This window comes from Fistularia commersonii, chromosome 5, assembly GCF_037954325.1.
Source record: "Fistularia commersonii isolate RoL2024-O1a breed Wild chromosome 5, RoL_Fcom_v1.0, whole genome shotgun sequence".
In the NCBI taxonomy this organism is placed as follows: domain Eukaryota; kingdom Metazoa; phylum Chordata; class Actinopteri; order Syngnathiformes; family Fistulariidae; genus Fistularia; species Fistularia commersonii.
The window spans coordinates 3,839,326-3,855,223 of record NC_141288.1 but is presented as its reverse complement, the minus strand read 5'-3'; the positions used below and the strand labels follow the sequence as shown (position 1 = coordinate 3,855,223).

At 44.3% G+C, this 15,898-nt stretch overlaps 1 protein-coding gene and 1 long non-coding RNA gene across 4 annotated transcripts; one reads left to right on the top strand and one right to left on the bottom strand.

Annotated features, from left to right (window-relative positions):
* The first annotated feature begins 422 nt into the window (after positions 1-422).
* On the top strand, positions 423-4,209 carry LOC147233896 (uncharacterized). The gene is made up of 6 exons (XR_015106139.1): positions 423-572; positions 2,369-2,393; positions 2,507-2,542; positions 2,667-2,743; positions 3,481-3,554; positions 4,081-4,209. It is a non-coding gene; the product is annotated as an uncharacterized LOC147233896 (long non-coding RNA).
* A 1,408-nt stretch (positions 4,210-5,617) lies between these two features.
* On the bottom strand, positions 5,618-15,513 carry mdm2 (MDM2 proto-oncogene). 3 transcript variants are annotated; one of them, XM_086146533.1, is made up of 12 exons: positions 15,402-15,490; positions 12,557-12,592; positions 11,990-12,076; positions 11,833-11,907; positions 10,281-10,414; positions 10,158-10,207; positions 9,610-9,668; positions 8,905-9,234; positions 8,696-8,833; positions 7,774-7,845; positions 7,507-7,687; positions 5,618-6,811 (listed from the first exon to the last, which is right to left on the bottom strand). In XM_086146533.1, exons 2-12 carry the CDS (start codon positions 12,560-12,562, stop codon positions 6,336-6,338), a joined length of 1,608 nt encoding a protein of 535 aa, XP_086002659.1. In that variant the 5' UTR covers positions 12,563-12,592; positions 15,402-15,490; the 3' UTR covers positions 5,618-6,335. The 3 variants fall into 3 exon arrangements, with proteins under 3 accessions (XP_086002659.1, XP_086002660.1, XP_086002658.1); XM_086146534.1 differs by lacking the exon at positions 12,557-12,592 and having other exon boundaries at positions 15,402-15,513; XM_086146532.1 differs by lacking the exon at positions 15,402-15,490 and having other exon boundaries at positions 12,557-12,686.
* Positions 15,514-15,898: the final 385 nt, after the last annotated feature.

The window sequence follows — 15,898 nt, the reverse complement described above, 5'->3', positions numbered from 1 at the left end:
TCATCCGAGACAAATATGACCAGAAAGAATAAAAAATAGTGGATTTTACAGAAAACATCAACCTGATATTTGTTTTTAAAACTTAAATGTATCTAAGTCCAACTTTCTATATCTCTTACATCTTATAAGATCTCATATACAACTTGTGTGTGTGTGTGTGAGTGCGCAATTTTGAAAAAACAAAAAAAACTTTTCGATTTTATTCCAAATCCTGTTAGTCAATGCCCTGTTTGGGCAATTAAATCAATTCCAGCGGATTCCAGCTCCTGCAAACTGTGCAGCCATTATAGACACAAACATTTCCCTGAACAGCAGGCAAAGACACACACACACACACACATACATACACAGACACACACACACACACAGGCACACACAGTTTCCTCTCCCCTCCTCTTTTCATTATTCAAACCTTTTCTGGTTGAGAGAAAAACAGCAGCCCGACAGAAGAGAGGAGGACTTTTTCAGCTTCATCTCCATCTCACTGGTTTCTCCCTCCTCAGGTTTTATAGAAGACATGGGATGTGGAAATTCCTCTCTGACCGACAAGAACAGCGGCAGCAGGACTGGAGGTGAGAAGCACTTATCACCTTCAATAGCCGATAGATAACTTTGTCCAACAGATGCTTCTGATTTGCGCTGTTTCTTCCAATAAAACCACCAGAAATAGATTTGATAGAGGGGAAAATGTTTAATCATAATTTTAACAGTGTTATGGAGCACGTTTGTGGTCAATTTGACAACCAATTGCAGCTGTAATGAGGAAGCATTTAATACAATAATATCAAATCTCTGTGGAATTTATATAGCTCTGTTCCTGCTGATTTAATCTAGTTTTTAATCCAGTGATTTTAATTATTTTAATCTAGTCGCAGTTAACACAAAATGAATTACACAGGATGAAGGATTTCTAATGCGTTTTCTCTATTACGGGACATAATTGCATACTTTTCTTCATATTCTGTCATATTATGCAGAATAGAAAAAAACAGTAAAGTGAAAAACTCAGGAGTACCTTTGGTTTAATGTTTATTACCTTGAATGAACTTTTTATTAAAAGCTGTGCCGATTAAATAAAGTTTGGAATACTGAACAGTATTTTTAAATCTGCCATAAATCAAACCAGACAAATTCTACAGGACAGGAAGTAGCTTACATAAATGTCACAGAGGAAATAAGTCACTCAGCACGAGCTCATTCTCAGTTGGTCATATGCAAGGAGCTCCACTCAACTGCCAAAAAATCAATCTTTAATTAAAACAATTATTGACTTTTACCATTCGTGTCCCAGCTATCCACAGCTTATAAGCCAGTCAAGTCTCAGCTAGCTTGTCAGTCCACGCACAGCTAATTAACCGCTAACAGGTCAATTTACTATTTCAGAAGCCAGCTAGTTCGACCTTAGTGTTTCGGTAATATAGACAAATCTCTAGAATCTCAATGAGACTTTTTGCATTAATTTATGATAACAAAATATATTTTTCCAATTTTCAATTACTGACAGTGGCTTCGGTTTGTGGTTAGCTACACCGAGCTAGCTTGTTTTGATCATAGCTAGCTAGTTGACAAAGAAGTAAGCTAACCCATTAGACGCTCCTGCCGAAGGTCGCAGGGTATTCACATCCTTTTATCAATAATAACTTGTCAGTGTAACAGTTTTCCATTGGCACTAAACGTGAGCAGTAGTGAAGGTATTTTCACCGCCTCTAAAGGCGGCTCTCCTGCGTCATGTTCTCTGATGAGTGAAGTGTTGGTGGTGTGCTATAGACCGGGACTAGCTAGTTAGCATGCTAGCTCGAATAACATGATCGAGTCAATTGTGACTCAGTGCTGAAACAATCGCAATTGTTTTAATTTCGCATATTTTATGTGACATAAACTTCTTTGGCATTTTGGCTCGGTATAAAATATGTCAAGTGGCGGAGTATATTTTATTTTGTGAGGATTCATATACTGTTTACAATGTCAATTTAATATATTATGTTCACCTCAATAATATCATCACAAACATGCATTTTCCTGAACTCATACATTTCTTCTTTTTTTTTTTAAACCAGAATCCACAACTTTCAAGATTGTAATTTGGATTGTAACCTTTTTTTAAAAGGTTAGATGGAGAAGGTTAATTTCCTTTGGCGACCCCTGAAGGGAAAAGCCGAGAGGAGAAGAAGAATTTGACAATCAGAGTTATATCTATCAATGTGTAGTTTGAATAAACCTCTTGACTCTAAGGACTTTTTTTTTTAAGTGTTTGGCTGAAACATCTGTATCTACAGGCAGAGATCTGAATGTAAATATAAAATAAATCATTGAAGTGACTATAAATTGATTGACAGTGTTTTTATTTTTTCTTTCTCTGTGATTGTAGGCCAGGTTGATTCCTTATCAAAAGGGTCAGTATGCTTCACACCTATTCATTGATCACACACACCCACACACACCCACACACAAACACACCATTCTGCATTCTGTTGTTAAAACGCCACTGTTGCATTTTGATGGACAGACCCGACGAGTCTCTGCCGGATGACGACAAATGGAAGTGAGTCAGTTTTTAATGCGCGCATTTAATCTGTTTGTGTAGAGGGTTAGGGTTAGGTGTGTGTGCGCATGTATGCTTGTGTGTGTGTTTTAACTTGATAGTGTGTTTTATGTGTAATTGGTAGGAACTATGGAGGAGTGTATGTGGGTTTACCTACAGACCTGAGCAACATTCCTCCAGTTCAGATAGGAGCATTGAAAGGTAACACGTACGCACACACACACACACACACACTCCTGCACACATTGAGAGTGCTTAAGAAATGACAAGGACATATATTATACAATTAATTCAACAGTTGGTGAATCCAACAGGACCTTCTACCTGTTTGTTCAATCTTGGTCGCGCCCCCCTGACAGACCCGACCAATGAGAGGACAGAAACGCACCTGGGTTCTGACACCCAAAGTTATTTGAGCTCTCGGAGAAAGTCTTTAGACAAAAGGGGCAGAAATAGTCGACATGCTCGTATTGAAATTCAGCCTTAGTTACTGTAAATGCAGCAACGCTACGTGAGAGTATTCACACACAATTTCCTGTTTCCTGTCCCCAGGGTCACGAGAGCCTGGGAGAGAGAAAACACTGAGCACAAATACAAAAAAACGTCTATAGCAGGCCTGGCGAACCCTCTTACGTTCATGTCGATATTTGTGTTTGTTTGTTTTTTTTTCTGCTGGACCAGTGCGCAAGTGCGCAGCTGAGAGGGAACATTGTGCAAGTGCTGTAAAAAAAAAAAAAAAAAACGCACAAACACGAAATTCGACATGAATTTGGGGGCCACGGTCTGGCTGAGCCTGGTCTATGTAGCTTTTGATTTCTCTCTGACCTGTCCATGTGTGTGTGCGTAGGTGTCAGTGTTGTAGTTTATGTTTAGTTAGTGCTATAAGTTCCTCCAATTAAATTTCCTGAAGTGTTAATGACGGGGTGTGTCGTCCACAGAGACCGAGAAGGACTTGTCGTCCCTCAGGAAGCCGCTGTGGGGAAACGGACTCTAAATTTTAATGAAGAGTCAGGTAGGTGTGTGTGTGTGCGCGTGTGTGTGTGTGTGTGTGGACCCCCTCGTAGTTGCTCTGCTGGTTCATTAACTGCAGCTCAGCTCAGATGTGGCGTCAGCAGTGCGAGGAGAGTCCGGCTTGATTTAGCTCATCCCTCGGTTTCACCTCTGCTGCTTTTTCAAACCCTTATTTCCCTGCAAATCTCTCACGTATAAGAAAATGAACAGGCAGACTTAAAATTGATTATTATCCATTAATAAGGTCCTTTGATTCTTTAACAAGAGAGAATATAATCACAGTGAGAAGGAATGACTGAAGGCAGAAAATAGCAAAATTAAAGTGGTTAAGACATCCATGATACAGTATAATAATAATAACAATAATAAATATTATGATATAAAATTTAATTTGATATGATATTAAATGTACTTATGGGGAATTTCTGGAATGAAAAGATTCTGAAGTCATTTGATCAAAATAATCAGATACGGGAACTCTTAAAAGACTTTGCGTTTAATCAAATGTGTTTCTTTTTTCCCCAAAGACAGCATGTGTTAAAAGCCTTTTCCGGATGTTCGTGACTCAGCGGTCGACCGAAAAAAAAGCTTCTTTCTCCTCCAGACCCCGCAGGTGTGACAGAACATTGGTTTCCTGGGCGAGGAGGAGGAGGTGGAGGAGGAGGAGGAGGAGGAGGAGGAGGAGGAGGAGGAGGAGGAAGGTCTCAGCAAGTGTCCTTCAGACCTTCTGTGATGTCATTCAAGATTCAGTTCAATGTCATCAGGATGGAGTTACACCGGATGTGGCTCCCCCTCCCCCGCAGTCGCAGCGGGGCGTTAATGACGCACCCCGCCAGTTGCCGCCTCTGCAAACACCTTTTTATTCTCTCCGAAAAGCAGCTGGATGGATTTCAGGAGGTGGGCAGAGCCTCCGGGCAGCAGTATGAGCAGCACGTGGTCCGTTCGCCCGGACGCATGGAGGCGCTCCTCGTCCAGGGTGACGTGGCGTTTCCGGTCAGATACTTTCGGGATGCGGCGGGATACTCCGGAGCGTGACCGTCCTCAAGTCGCACCTCTTCACTTGGGTCTTGAAGAAACCGCTGGACTGGATGTCGGCCCCTCGGAGATCCGCAGCAGCTTGGTTCCTTTTCTTGACACTGAAATATGTCCTTGTTGTTAAAATGTGAAAAAAAAAAAAAACTTTAAGATGGGCCCCCTGTGTTCTCAGACTCAGCACAGGAGTCGAAAGACTTTTGGAACATAAACGTCTCTGGGATTAAAGTCTATTTTTGCTTAAAAAACACGAGGCCTGTTCTACCTTCTTGTTGTTTCTCCTCTCGTCCAAAGCACAGCCGAATCAGTCGAGGATGAATTTGTTCTTTCGGACTGAATGGTTTGGGGTCCGCAGATCCCTTTACACTGGGGAAGTACAAAACAAAATGTAAGATTTTTTTTTTTTCATTTGTTTATTGACACTTAGGCTGAGCTGTCTGTGCCAACAGAGGAAACTTGGCATAAAGCAGTTTAGAAAACATGTTATTTCTCTAGAGATAAGACCCAAGTAAGATACTCAGATGTGTTGGGGTGTGGAGGGTAGCAGTCATAGCTCTCAGCCAGGTTCTGGTTCCTCTTTGTTCCCTGCCTGGGTTCTCTCCATCTTCTCCGATTTAAGTCTAAAAACACACCGAAGGTTCACTGGAGACTAAATTGTCTGCAGGCGTAGGATTGAGAGGGTGGATAGTTAGAGGCTCCCGGTGACCGTCCCCGGTAAAAACCCTTCCATCGCAGCTCACCATCGGGTTGGTGAAGTTCCTACTGAGGTCTTTCGGAAGGTGCGGTTTTCATACATTCAATCTAAAACCAAGTCGCCCAAATCCTCGTGGGGGAAGTGAAAAAATTTAAAAAGTTGCAACTGTATCAACTGCAGATACAGTTACAGGCTTTAACCATAAGGCAGCAGTAAACCTGAGTCTCAAGGGTCCTGATGACATCGTCATTCATGCAAGAGATTTGTTTTCAAACAATCAAAAATAATACATTTCGAATGAATTTTATTAATTTTACAGAAAACCAGTGGAGAGTGCGACAAGTCTCAATAGATTTTTATTTGAGTAGCCCGTACAAAGTGTCTTAACTTAATTAGAGCAGCTTAAATAAATAACTTAAGATGGAATAGAACTTTATTTCATGGGCTGCCATTTCTTCAAAACAAAAAGCTCTGGCAGTCAAAACACACACACGCACACACACACACACACACACGCACCAAGAACTGCAAACTCAGGAAGTTTCCGAGAAAGAAAGTAGGAATTTAGTATACAAATTACCCAAATATACCTTTATATAAAACGAAGCACACCTTTATGGTGTTCTGATTGTTCCGCTTGAATCTGCCTTTTTGTTACAGTACCTTTCTGGGGAAACTTTCCAGCCTAAATATAGAAATGAAAGGTTAGATAAAGTGTTAAGGGACTGGTTCAGTCCATATCAGAAGAAATATATTTGCAAGGTGGAGCAACTCTTCTGCCGGAGGCTTAAGTTGGTTTTAACAACCAAGACAAACCGGTCCGGGCGTCCCGTTTTCTGATCTTCTCACGGGTTTGCGGACGCGAAGCCTTGGTCTTCGCCTCCGAGCGGCTTCTCATAAAAAGAGAAGAGTAAAGCGCAGAAGTGTGCCAGCGACTGAGGCAGAGACACATGGGTGCGAACCTGAGCCCAGGAGCGTCCTCAGGGGTGTCCCTGCCACGGGAGCTCTCAGCTGAGGTAGTCGAGGAGGGCGGGGCGGGGCGTGTGGGAGCGGGTCTCAGCTGAGGTAGGTTAGGACGACGTTCTGGATGGGCAGCCGGCAGACGGGACACAGCTTGTTCCTCCTCTCCAGCTTCCGGGCGCAGATGTAGCAGGACATCAGGTGTCCGGTCCGCCCGTGGACGATGCAGCCGTTCTTGGGTCGGGACTGGCAGATGAGGCAGGGGTCCAGCGACGAGTCCGGCAGGCGCCAATCGGCGGACACGCTGCGTTCCAGCTCCGGCAGCGCCGCCGGGGCCGACGGAGGAGCGGCAGGGGAGAACGGGAGGAGCTCCTGGGAGTCGGACGAGGAGGGCTGGGAGTCTGGAGTCCAGAGCTTCTCCTGGGAGGACGACGGCTGGGGGGAGGAGGAGGAGGAGAGGTCCTGGGAGTTGGGCGCCGAGCAACAGTCCGAGAGGCACTGCGAGGAAGACGGGGTTTTCGCTCTTTTCCCATCTGGAAAGTCGACTCCTTCGTTCTCCTCCGTGTCGGAACCTGCACCGGGAACATCCGACATCGGATTCAGACGCGAGTCGGACTCCTGCATCCCACGCAGGAACAACGAACCCCAAACAAACTCTGCCCAAAAGGAATGAACCTTCCGTCATGCACGGGACCCTGACAAGCACCACTTTCAGGCCGCCATCCGGCCTTTCTCTTAGATGTGTACACTTCCTGCTAACACCAGGATCCTTCTTCTAACATGTTGTAATGCGCCGCTCCTCACAGCAGGTGGCGTCACAATCATTCAAATACTGGGGTTATTTAAGAGCACAAAGCTCACTGACGTAATATTAAATTTATATTATTTGGAAAGTGAACTAAAATATTGATTAACAAGACTTCTTGCTGTTAAAAGCCTTGCACAGGTGATCTCACTTCAAACAGAATTATAATATTTAATCCGACTGAATGTCCTCAAATAAGAAAAAAGAAAACCTGGTTTAAGGTGAAAGTCTCCTCTGCAAACCAAATTTTTAGATAAATATACAGTGATTTTCTCAGTTACTTGTTTAAAATATACATTTCTGTTCAGATCGAATTACACAGGATTATCCCAATGTTAAAATTAGGAATATTTGCTCCTATCACTGGCCTCTTTAAGTTATCGGGAAAAAAAAAATCTATCTAATCAAATGTCGGAGCAGCTGATCAAACTACTGGATCATTGATCCCCCCGTGGGACTGACCTGGAGGCTCTTTGGCTGCTGATTGGTCCATCGGCTCCGCGGCGACGGCTTTGGGGCTGGAGGGGGCGGGGCTTGTGGCGCTGGCCTCGGGAAGCCAATCCCGGCGCAGAGTCCAACAGCGGAAACAGTTTCTCGGCAGCGGCGGGTTCAACTCGTCACACTTCACGCAACGCCAATAATCCTAAAAACGGAGAAGGGGAAAAGAAAAAAAAAAAATCACTTTAGGCCTCAACAACCAGAAGTGTGTGTGTGTGTGTGAAGACTTACTGCTTCTGTGATTTCAGTGTCTTCATCGAAGGAGTCTTCGTCCTCCGCCTCAAAAATAGTGACCTCGTACACCTGCAGAGACAGACATGTTTTGAATCTAAAGCGAACCTTGAACATCAACAAAACGGTGACAGGAAGTTGGTCTGAACTTCTCCGTCAAAAGACCAACAATCAACGGACCGTCGTAGGATCGGTTGAAAATAAGCTCCACGTTTCCACAGGGTTCCACAAGGTTCTTCTTTAAGTCCATTAAGAGTTACCACAAATCTTCGCTATCAGAATACAGATTTACACTTTGAGAATCTGACTGTCTGATTGAAATATTTTCATATATTTATCCAGAATGTTACTGTTCGGGATTTATGGTTTTGTTTTCGTGGCTACCTGTCTGGCTTCACTGTGTAGAGCAAAAGAAGGATTTTCATGGTCCAGGGAAGCACGTTTCCAGACTGCACATATGAAAATCGACACTTTGAATTTTAGTGTTTTTCCTTTTAAAAAAAAAATAAATAAAAAAAATAAAAATCCCTTCCTCCATTCATTCACTTCAAAAAGCACATAGTATTTTTCCAACCGATGAATCACATCCGGCGGTCTGGACGGCGGGACCAGCCATGAGTCACGCGCGAGTCGATGAGTTCTAACGGTTGCCAGGGGCGATGGCGAGGCCCATTGACGCGGCTTCGGTCATTTTTTGGCCCGTGATGGAACTCTCTGGCAGATTGGGAGACGCTACGCAGCTGAGGTCTGTGGCAGGAGGGCTGCTCTGCAGAGGTTCTGCAGAGCAGAGTCCCAGAGAGCCAGAGAACATGCAGCCGCTCCAACAGACCGGGGAGAATCCTTCATCCTGTTCACTCGTCGCGGATCGCTTTAAAAACCCGTGTAAGCGTGTTGAGACGGGCCTCGGCGGGTCAAAGGTTACCTGGTCGTCCGCGGAGAGCGAGGCGTCCTCTTCGTTGTAGTCGTCGGAGTCGGCCGACTCCACCTCGAACTCCACGCTGAAGTTGTCGCTCTCGGAGTCCGAGTCCGAGGCGGCCACCGTGACCTCTGACCTGATGGACTGATACGCACGGGACGGGTTACAAGTGTGCACGTTTATGAAACACCGCCGGCTGTTTCCAAGTGACTCACTGTGCTGTCTGATTCCGAGTCGTCGTATGACTGTTTGTCCAGGCCGCCGGCCAGCCCGCCAATCACACACCAGGACAGGCTGTCGTCAAACGTCAGGGAGTAGCTGTCGGACCTCCTCCTCTTCCGCCCCTCTTGTTCTCCCTCTTTCTCCTCCTCGGACTCGTCGTCCTCGTCCTCCAGGCCGTGCGAGGGTCCCGACGCAAGCGAGGACTGGGGTGTCGGTTGTCCTCGCCTCTCCTCTGGAGCTCCGCCGCCGCCGCGGAAGCTCCTCCTCCTCCGCCGTCTTCTCCTCTGGTCCGGTGTTGGAAGGGAACCGTCCGATGGAGCCGCCTGAAAACCCCAAAGCCTTCGTGTTATCGAGTGCGAAACCTCTAGAGACCCTACGATCAACCGACGGAAATTATCATTTTAACCCATTCTGCGTTTGCGTACGGTGCCGACTGTTATTTCTCCATTGCCGTTTCGGCTCTTTACGTTTTCTACTTGAGTTTCGAGTGCGACGGCTCTGTGTTTCTGCATGAGCGCCTCTGAACACACACCGCAGGTTCTCTTTTTGTCCCCCTCGGGTTTCCTCTGATGCCACACTGGCGACACGTGAGTCTGTGTGCGTCTATCTAATCCCGGGTGGAGTGTCAACACTCGACTGTGACGGGAAAGCCTGCGTGTGTGTGCGTGTATGTGTGTGTGTGTGTGTGTGCACTGTACCTCTGTTCCTCTGTCAGTCTGAGTGTTGCTAAGAGGTTCACTCGAGCTTTGCGACGACTCTGCAGACAAGACAAAGTGTTTGTTTAATCAGAATCTCCGTGACGGATCCGCGAGCGTGTTATGGGTCGCGGCTGTGACGAAGGTAACCATGACAACCACGCCATGGCAACCTAGGATTACAGCAGTGTTGAGGGCTATCGGGTATTTCCGTAACAAAATTGCGATGGGGGGGGGGGGACACTTTTAATATATTTACTGACATGCAAAAACAAAACAAAAAAAATAATCTTAGAGAGTTGAAGCTGAAAATAAGTGATTTGGGAATAATCTCAGAAGACTTCATGGTAAAGCCTTGATTTTTTACAAGAAACTTGAATATTCTGAACACAAGGGTGAGATGTCACGAGAAGGGGCAGCAGGTGTTTGGCGGAAGAATCTGCACTTTAGCTTTATTTATACATATGACACGGGACGTTTTCTGGAATAACTTTTTTGATCGCTTTCTCCTCCCGACCTGGAGGAGATGAAGAGCGGAGGGCGGGTCCTACCTTGGTTCTCCACCGCCACCAGATTCTTGACGATCATTCCAAACAGGACCCTGGAGCGGAACACAATTTAGTGAAGTCGCTTGTTTAAAAAGGAAAATGAAAAGTTCCCTCCAGGTCACTCACCGCGGCTCTTTCACGGAGAAACTGTCGACTCCCAGGACTCGCCCCAGTGCGTCCTGGGAGCAGTGGACGATGTGCTGCTGCCGCTGGTCGTACAGCTGCTTCTGCATGATGTACTGGCCCAGGTAGAACATCACCTGCAGGGGAGGGACGGTCACGGATGAGACTCGGCGGCGGAAAGCGAAGCTGCTCGGGGAAGTCTTCGAGTCTTTATGGCGGCGTTGCGGCCGTCATGGAAATGGCTAACTCAGAAAGGTCCGTGAGGAAGAACTTTGGCAAGCAGGAGTTTGAACATTAGCTCCCGTAAAACTGCTTTTTAACAGAACTATGTCAGTGAACTGTGTCTCGCTGACCGACACTTGGTCTGGACCAGCGGTGTCGGCGTGGAGAAGGTAACTAGAGGCGACTCGTGCCCGTCTGAGACAACATTCAGTCAGAAACTGAAGGGAAAAAAAAAATGCTGACGCTTCACATGAATGTTGTTTCAAGAAACACTGATTGGTCAGAATGACCTGGTCAGAATGACCTCCAGACAAGGTCTTGGTTTTTGAGGTAGAACACAATACATGATGATCTGCCTGTTGATTCACTGACAGCCGTGAAACTTTGAGGACAAAATCTGTTTCCTGACATTTACCTCGTCAATGCGACACAAAGCTTTAAGACCAGACGCACACGCTATCAGATCTCGGATCAGAAACTGAGATTCCGAGTTGCGGTGGACTTAACAGCTGTTTCCTCACTGTTCGCCTCAAGTCGCAGCCTCTGAAATCAGCGTCATGTCAAGACTCAAACCCAGTGGTCACAAAGTCAACACTTAAACACGACCCTCAGTTCCGATCTCTTCGGGCCGCATCTGCGATTTGGTCCATAGTTTTTGAACGCTTGTATTTTCTGAGTCATGAGTACTTCCTTACGACCGCTCGGTTGACGGAGGCCGTTTCAGAACATCCGGAGGAAAACCAGCTGAGTCACTAGGCTGTGTTTGTTTAGTGACAATTGACAATAACAGCCCGAGTCAAGGGGAAAACAACAAACCAGAACATTTAGTGAAGAGGCTGATTCACAGACTGAAGGTTCAGGGTTGAACCGTATTTTCAAGATCCCACCTTCTCGGGAGGACACGCTAGCAGCTGACACTGGCGCTTCACTTCCGGCTCATCACTACTTAAGAAGGCATTCTAGATCATTTACAGATGCACAATGATTGACTTTGGGAACCACGGAAATACAAAAAACCCACTATGCTCTCGTTTCAAGTTGGGCTTCTGTTGGTGTTGCCCAAAGGAAGGAGCGAAATGGACATAAATAAATCTAAAATGTCTCCATTGACTTCTTTTTATTTCCCCCTGAGTAGTGTTTGGGGGATTCTGGAAATTACATTCATTCCCTTTGCAGCAAACTGTGCTTCGGGCCTGTAGCTATACAACTGTGCACAATAATCTTCTTAAAATATGAAATGGGAGCACAATGGCGGGTTTTATATAAAGGTACCTCAAGATGTGTATTAAGAATGCGAGTCTGCAGGGGAAGCCTAGCGGAAAACATACTGTACCTCCTTTATGGTGAAAATGTCTTTGGTGGCTCCCGCGTCCTGTAGCAAAGAGCCGAATTCCACCTTCGGTTTCACCTGGACACACAACCGGAGGAGGGCCGGGTCAGTCAGACGGGGGAAACGGACGCTCGGGGCGGCAACTAGTTGTCAAGCTCACCAGTTTGTTGTCATCGGTCAGGTCGGCGTGGAGCTCCGGCTCAGCTGACATCTTGAAGCACAACAGGTGGGCTGTTGTAGGGATCAACTGATGAACGACACAAACACAGGTGTCACGTGACCCCCCCGCATTTCAATCATATTTCGCTGGGAGTGTCGGGAGCCACAGACACTTTCAGCCAAATAAATCCCCTTTTCTACACATCAGATAGAACTTGCACAATTCACCAAATTGCTGAGGTTATTGCAGAGTTTCAGCACATAAAGTGGATTTCAGAATGTAACCAGCATTCAAATGTGACACAAAACCGAACTTCAAAACAACTCATTTATATCAGACTTTCGCTGTAATATCTGGTTTTGCTTCTGCAGCAGGGAAACAAGAAAGGTCTTAGTTTTCATCCCCAGAGGCGACCTCCAGCCACCACAATTTAGGCCAATGACTGATTCCGACAGAGACACAGCGGCGTCTAATGATCAAAACAGCAGACGCCGAATCGATCCCAAGGTTGGTTTCGGCAAGAAATTAAAAACATCTGCAAAGTAAGTTCAGTGAAACGGTTCTTACCAGCATACAGGGAGTAAAAACAATCAGCAGTCCATCCTGTGCAAGTGGAGAGAGATAAAGTGCAATGAGAGCAGTGTAGACTAGCCTCTTACTAGGACTCAAACATGTCAGGACTAGACCAGGAAGCCTGGCCTGGCCCCAGTCTGACTGGGCCTATCACAGCCAGCGAGGGCTGAGTCAGCAGCCGCTCCCCCCACTCACTGGACCAGCTGATTGAATCACACACACACACAAACACACACACTCCAGACATGCCGGGGCCAGTCTGACATGACTCGTCACTTTCGAAATTAGATAACAAGCCTTACTACATCAGGTACAACACACTTCAGCCCGGTGTCGCTCAGGGTCGGCTTTGACACGTAACACAACTCGCTCAACACGCATTGACAAAAATAATATAAAAACAATTAAGACTTTCTTGCAGTTTTCATAAACACCCAACGTGTTCGTGCTTAAATCCAGTAAAGAATACTAGATTACATCGCTCAGCTTTACAGACAAGCGGACACACAGGTTGCACTTACTTAGTTTTTCACCCAAGTGTTAGACATTGCAATATCTTTAACATCCTGGTGCTGCGGCGTCAAACCTGCAGCACCTCCAGGGTCAAACAAGGCCGAAGGTGCAAGGAGTTCCACAAAACTCGCATTAAAACTCCAAGAACATACTTCTCACTGATTTACCAAGACAAAGTACATAATGCGGACAAATTTCAGGGAACTGGGAAACACAAAATAACCATTTTTGATAAATATATTTGATTAAATACAGCTGGTGCAAAGACACCATTAAAAACAGAACCAGTTAAATAATGACGTAAAAGCATGTTAAAAATGCGCTATTCAAAATGTGAATTCTACATGGACAGTTTCATGTTAAATGTGATTTTTTTCAAATATACTTCGCATTCATGCGGTCACATTCAGTGAGCTTAACATGAACTTTTTACGAGTTTGCGACTATTTACTTGATGGTTTGAGGATTATCTTAATAGGTGAAAAAAACTTCCATTGTGTTTCAAGTTTTTAATCAATAAATTAGCAACTTGACTGGTCTCGGAAATGTCAGATTATCTGAAAATTTAAAAAACACAGCCAAGACAATGTTGGATAACCTACGATAATCCAATAATGTGCATAAACCCATGACACTCAACTGATACTTTCAAACGAATGACTCGGGTGAATTGATAACCTAAAACAATGGTAATCAATGTAAAACTTGATGACGGAATAAATAATTATTGTGGTTCTGCTCTCAAGATATTAAGAGCTTTCATTTAAATCTTCTTAAACGTTAAATTCAGACACCATATCTTTCTATATCAAACTGCAAGGCATTACCTAAAATGCGTCAGATTAACTTGAAAACATCATGGTAGGACGTAACAGAAACTTAATGTGGAAAAACTACTTTAAAACAATTATTTAAACACAATCTTACTGCATTCAAGAGGTTTATAATTGTTGTTACGATTGTAATTACTTATAGACGGTATATAACTCATGTTTTTTCCGACAATTAACAGCATGAAACCAAATGTTCATCATTACACAGCCAAGCTCTTTATTCAGTTTCATCAATTAATAGACTTTATCTCACATTGCATATGAACTCCCAATCACTGTTTTTATGCAAATCCGTCCTTTGACCTTGCAAATTCTGAACGATTTAAAACGGAGACATAACAACGCCTGTCTGTGTTTGGTCTTTGGCTGAGAGTGTGTCTTGTGCAGATGTCAGCCTGTGTGTGAGTATATGTTGTTAAATACAGAGAACATGCTGTTCTGAACTGCTCACAAACACACACACGCGTTGAAAATATGCCCGGACTTGTCCTGCTCTGTTTTCTCTCTCTCTCTCTCTCTCTCTCTCGCTCTCTCAGACACACACACACACAAACACACACACACACACACACACACACACACACACACACACACACACACACACACACTCCCTGTGAGTCTTTCTCTCTCTCTCCATCACTCTTTATCTAACACAGACACACTCATAACACACTCCACCCCAGGGACGCTATGACAGAAGGTAAATAACACGCAAATGGATGGGAAATGACCGAATACTTCAGTTCAATCTTGGGACAAACTGACGGAATATAAAATAATTTGAAACACTTCCTCGGGTAAATCTATTTGTTACCAATGCGCTGCATGTTTGTTGCTCTATGATCGAAGTGGAAGCGGAATTTCACGATTTAGTCAATATGATTAACTGATACGTTATCGAGCTAGTTTAGCTTCGCTCCCACTCTGATCCCGTAGTTAACTTACTGCATCCCTATCAACCAGCCACTGTTAGCCACCAAAGCTAAAAACATAACATTGTGATTCAAGCCATGCCTGCTGACAAATTTGACTAAACATACTTTTAACAGAACCACATCAAATTACAGTAAACGCAACACACACACATGTTAAAACCAGCAACTCCCTTTCGCAGCAACAGCGAAAGTAAACACTTGATAAACAAGCTAGCTGCCGCGTTGCAAATTATACGTAAGTTAGCAGCGATGCTAACAGGTTTGCAAGTCTGAATTCCGCACACAGTAACTTATCACCCTAAAGTTAGTATTTCATTTTCCTCATCAGCAAAATACGTTAACTACACAGTTAATAAGCTAATTCACAGGCTGTCTAGGGGGAACGCAGCCCGGGGCTTGTCGGTGGACTTTCACGCCACGACGCGGTCAGGAAACTTCGAGGCTCCGCGGCCTTGTACATTAGCACGATGGTAGTTGCCTGCTAACTTCCATAGAGAATTGCAGGGAATAAATAAATTAACTAAAATTTGAATACGTTTCTAAACAATGTTCACGTACCTTTATTGTCCTCTCCTGAACAACAATATCCAGTAATAACTCGTGTCGAAATGTTTAGTTGTAACTTGAACCTCTGACACCAACGGTCGATGTGTTTACTTACGCAAGAGTCACTAGGGAGGCGCCCCTGGTGGTCAAACGTGGTCATGTCAATCATTGATTTTGAAAAAAAGTTTAATATTACTTTATTTTTCTACAGGGACGTACTTTTAATATTCGACATTGTAAAATATTGGGCACCTGTTGATACATATTCCTTGTAAACTAATGAAAGCATTTGGTTTAATTGTTACAATAATTTCAAGAATGCTATGAAAACAAATTACAACTCTTGACTTTGAAAAGAATTCTACTTTATACCACATATAAAACCAAAAAACAAGAAATTAAAATTTTTAAGAAGCAATTATGATACATTAATGAATTCACTTATCAATCTGAGTTCTTAGTTCTTCTTAGCTCAAAATATTCACATCCTAATTCTAATGTTTTTTTCC

Coding starts and splice junctions, on each gene's coding strand:
- mdm2 (XM_086146533.1), bottom strand. Junction 10,415..11,832: donor ACATTTTCACCATAAAGGAG/GTACAGTATGTT, acceptor CCTCCCCTGCAG/GTGATGTTCTACCTGGGCCA. Junction 6,812..7,506: donor AGCAGCCAAAGAGCCTCCAG/GTCAGTCCCACG, acceptor TTCCCGGTGCAG/GTTCCGACACGGAGGAGAAC.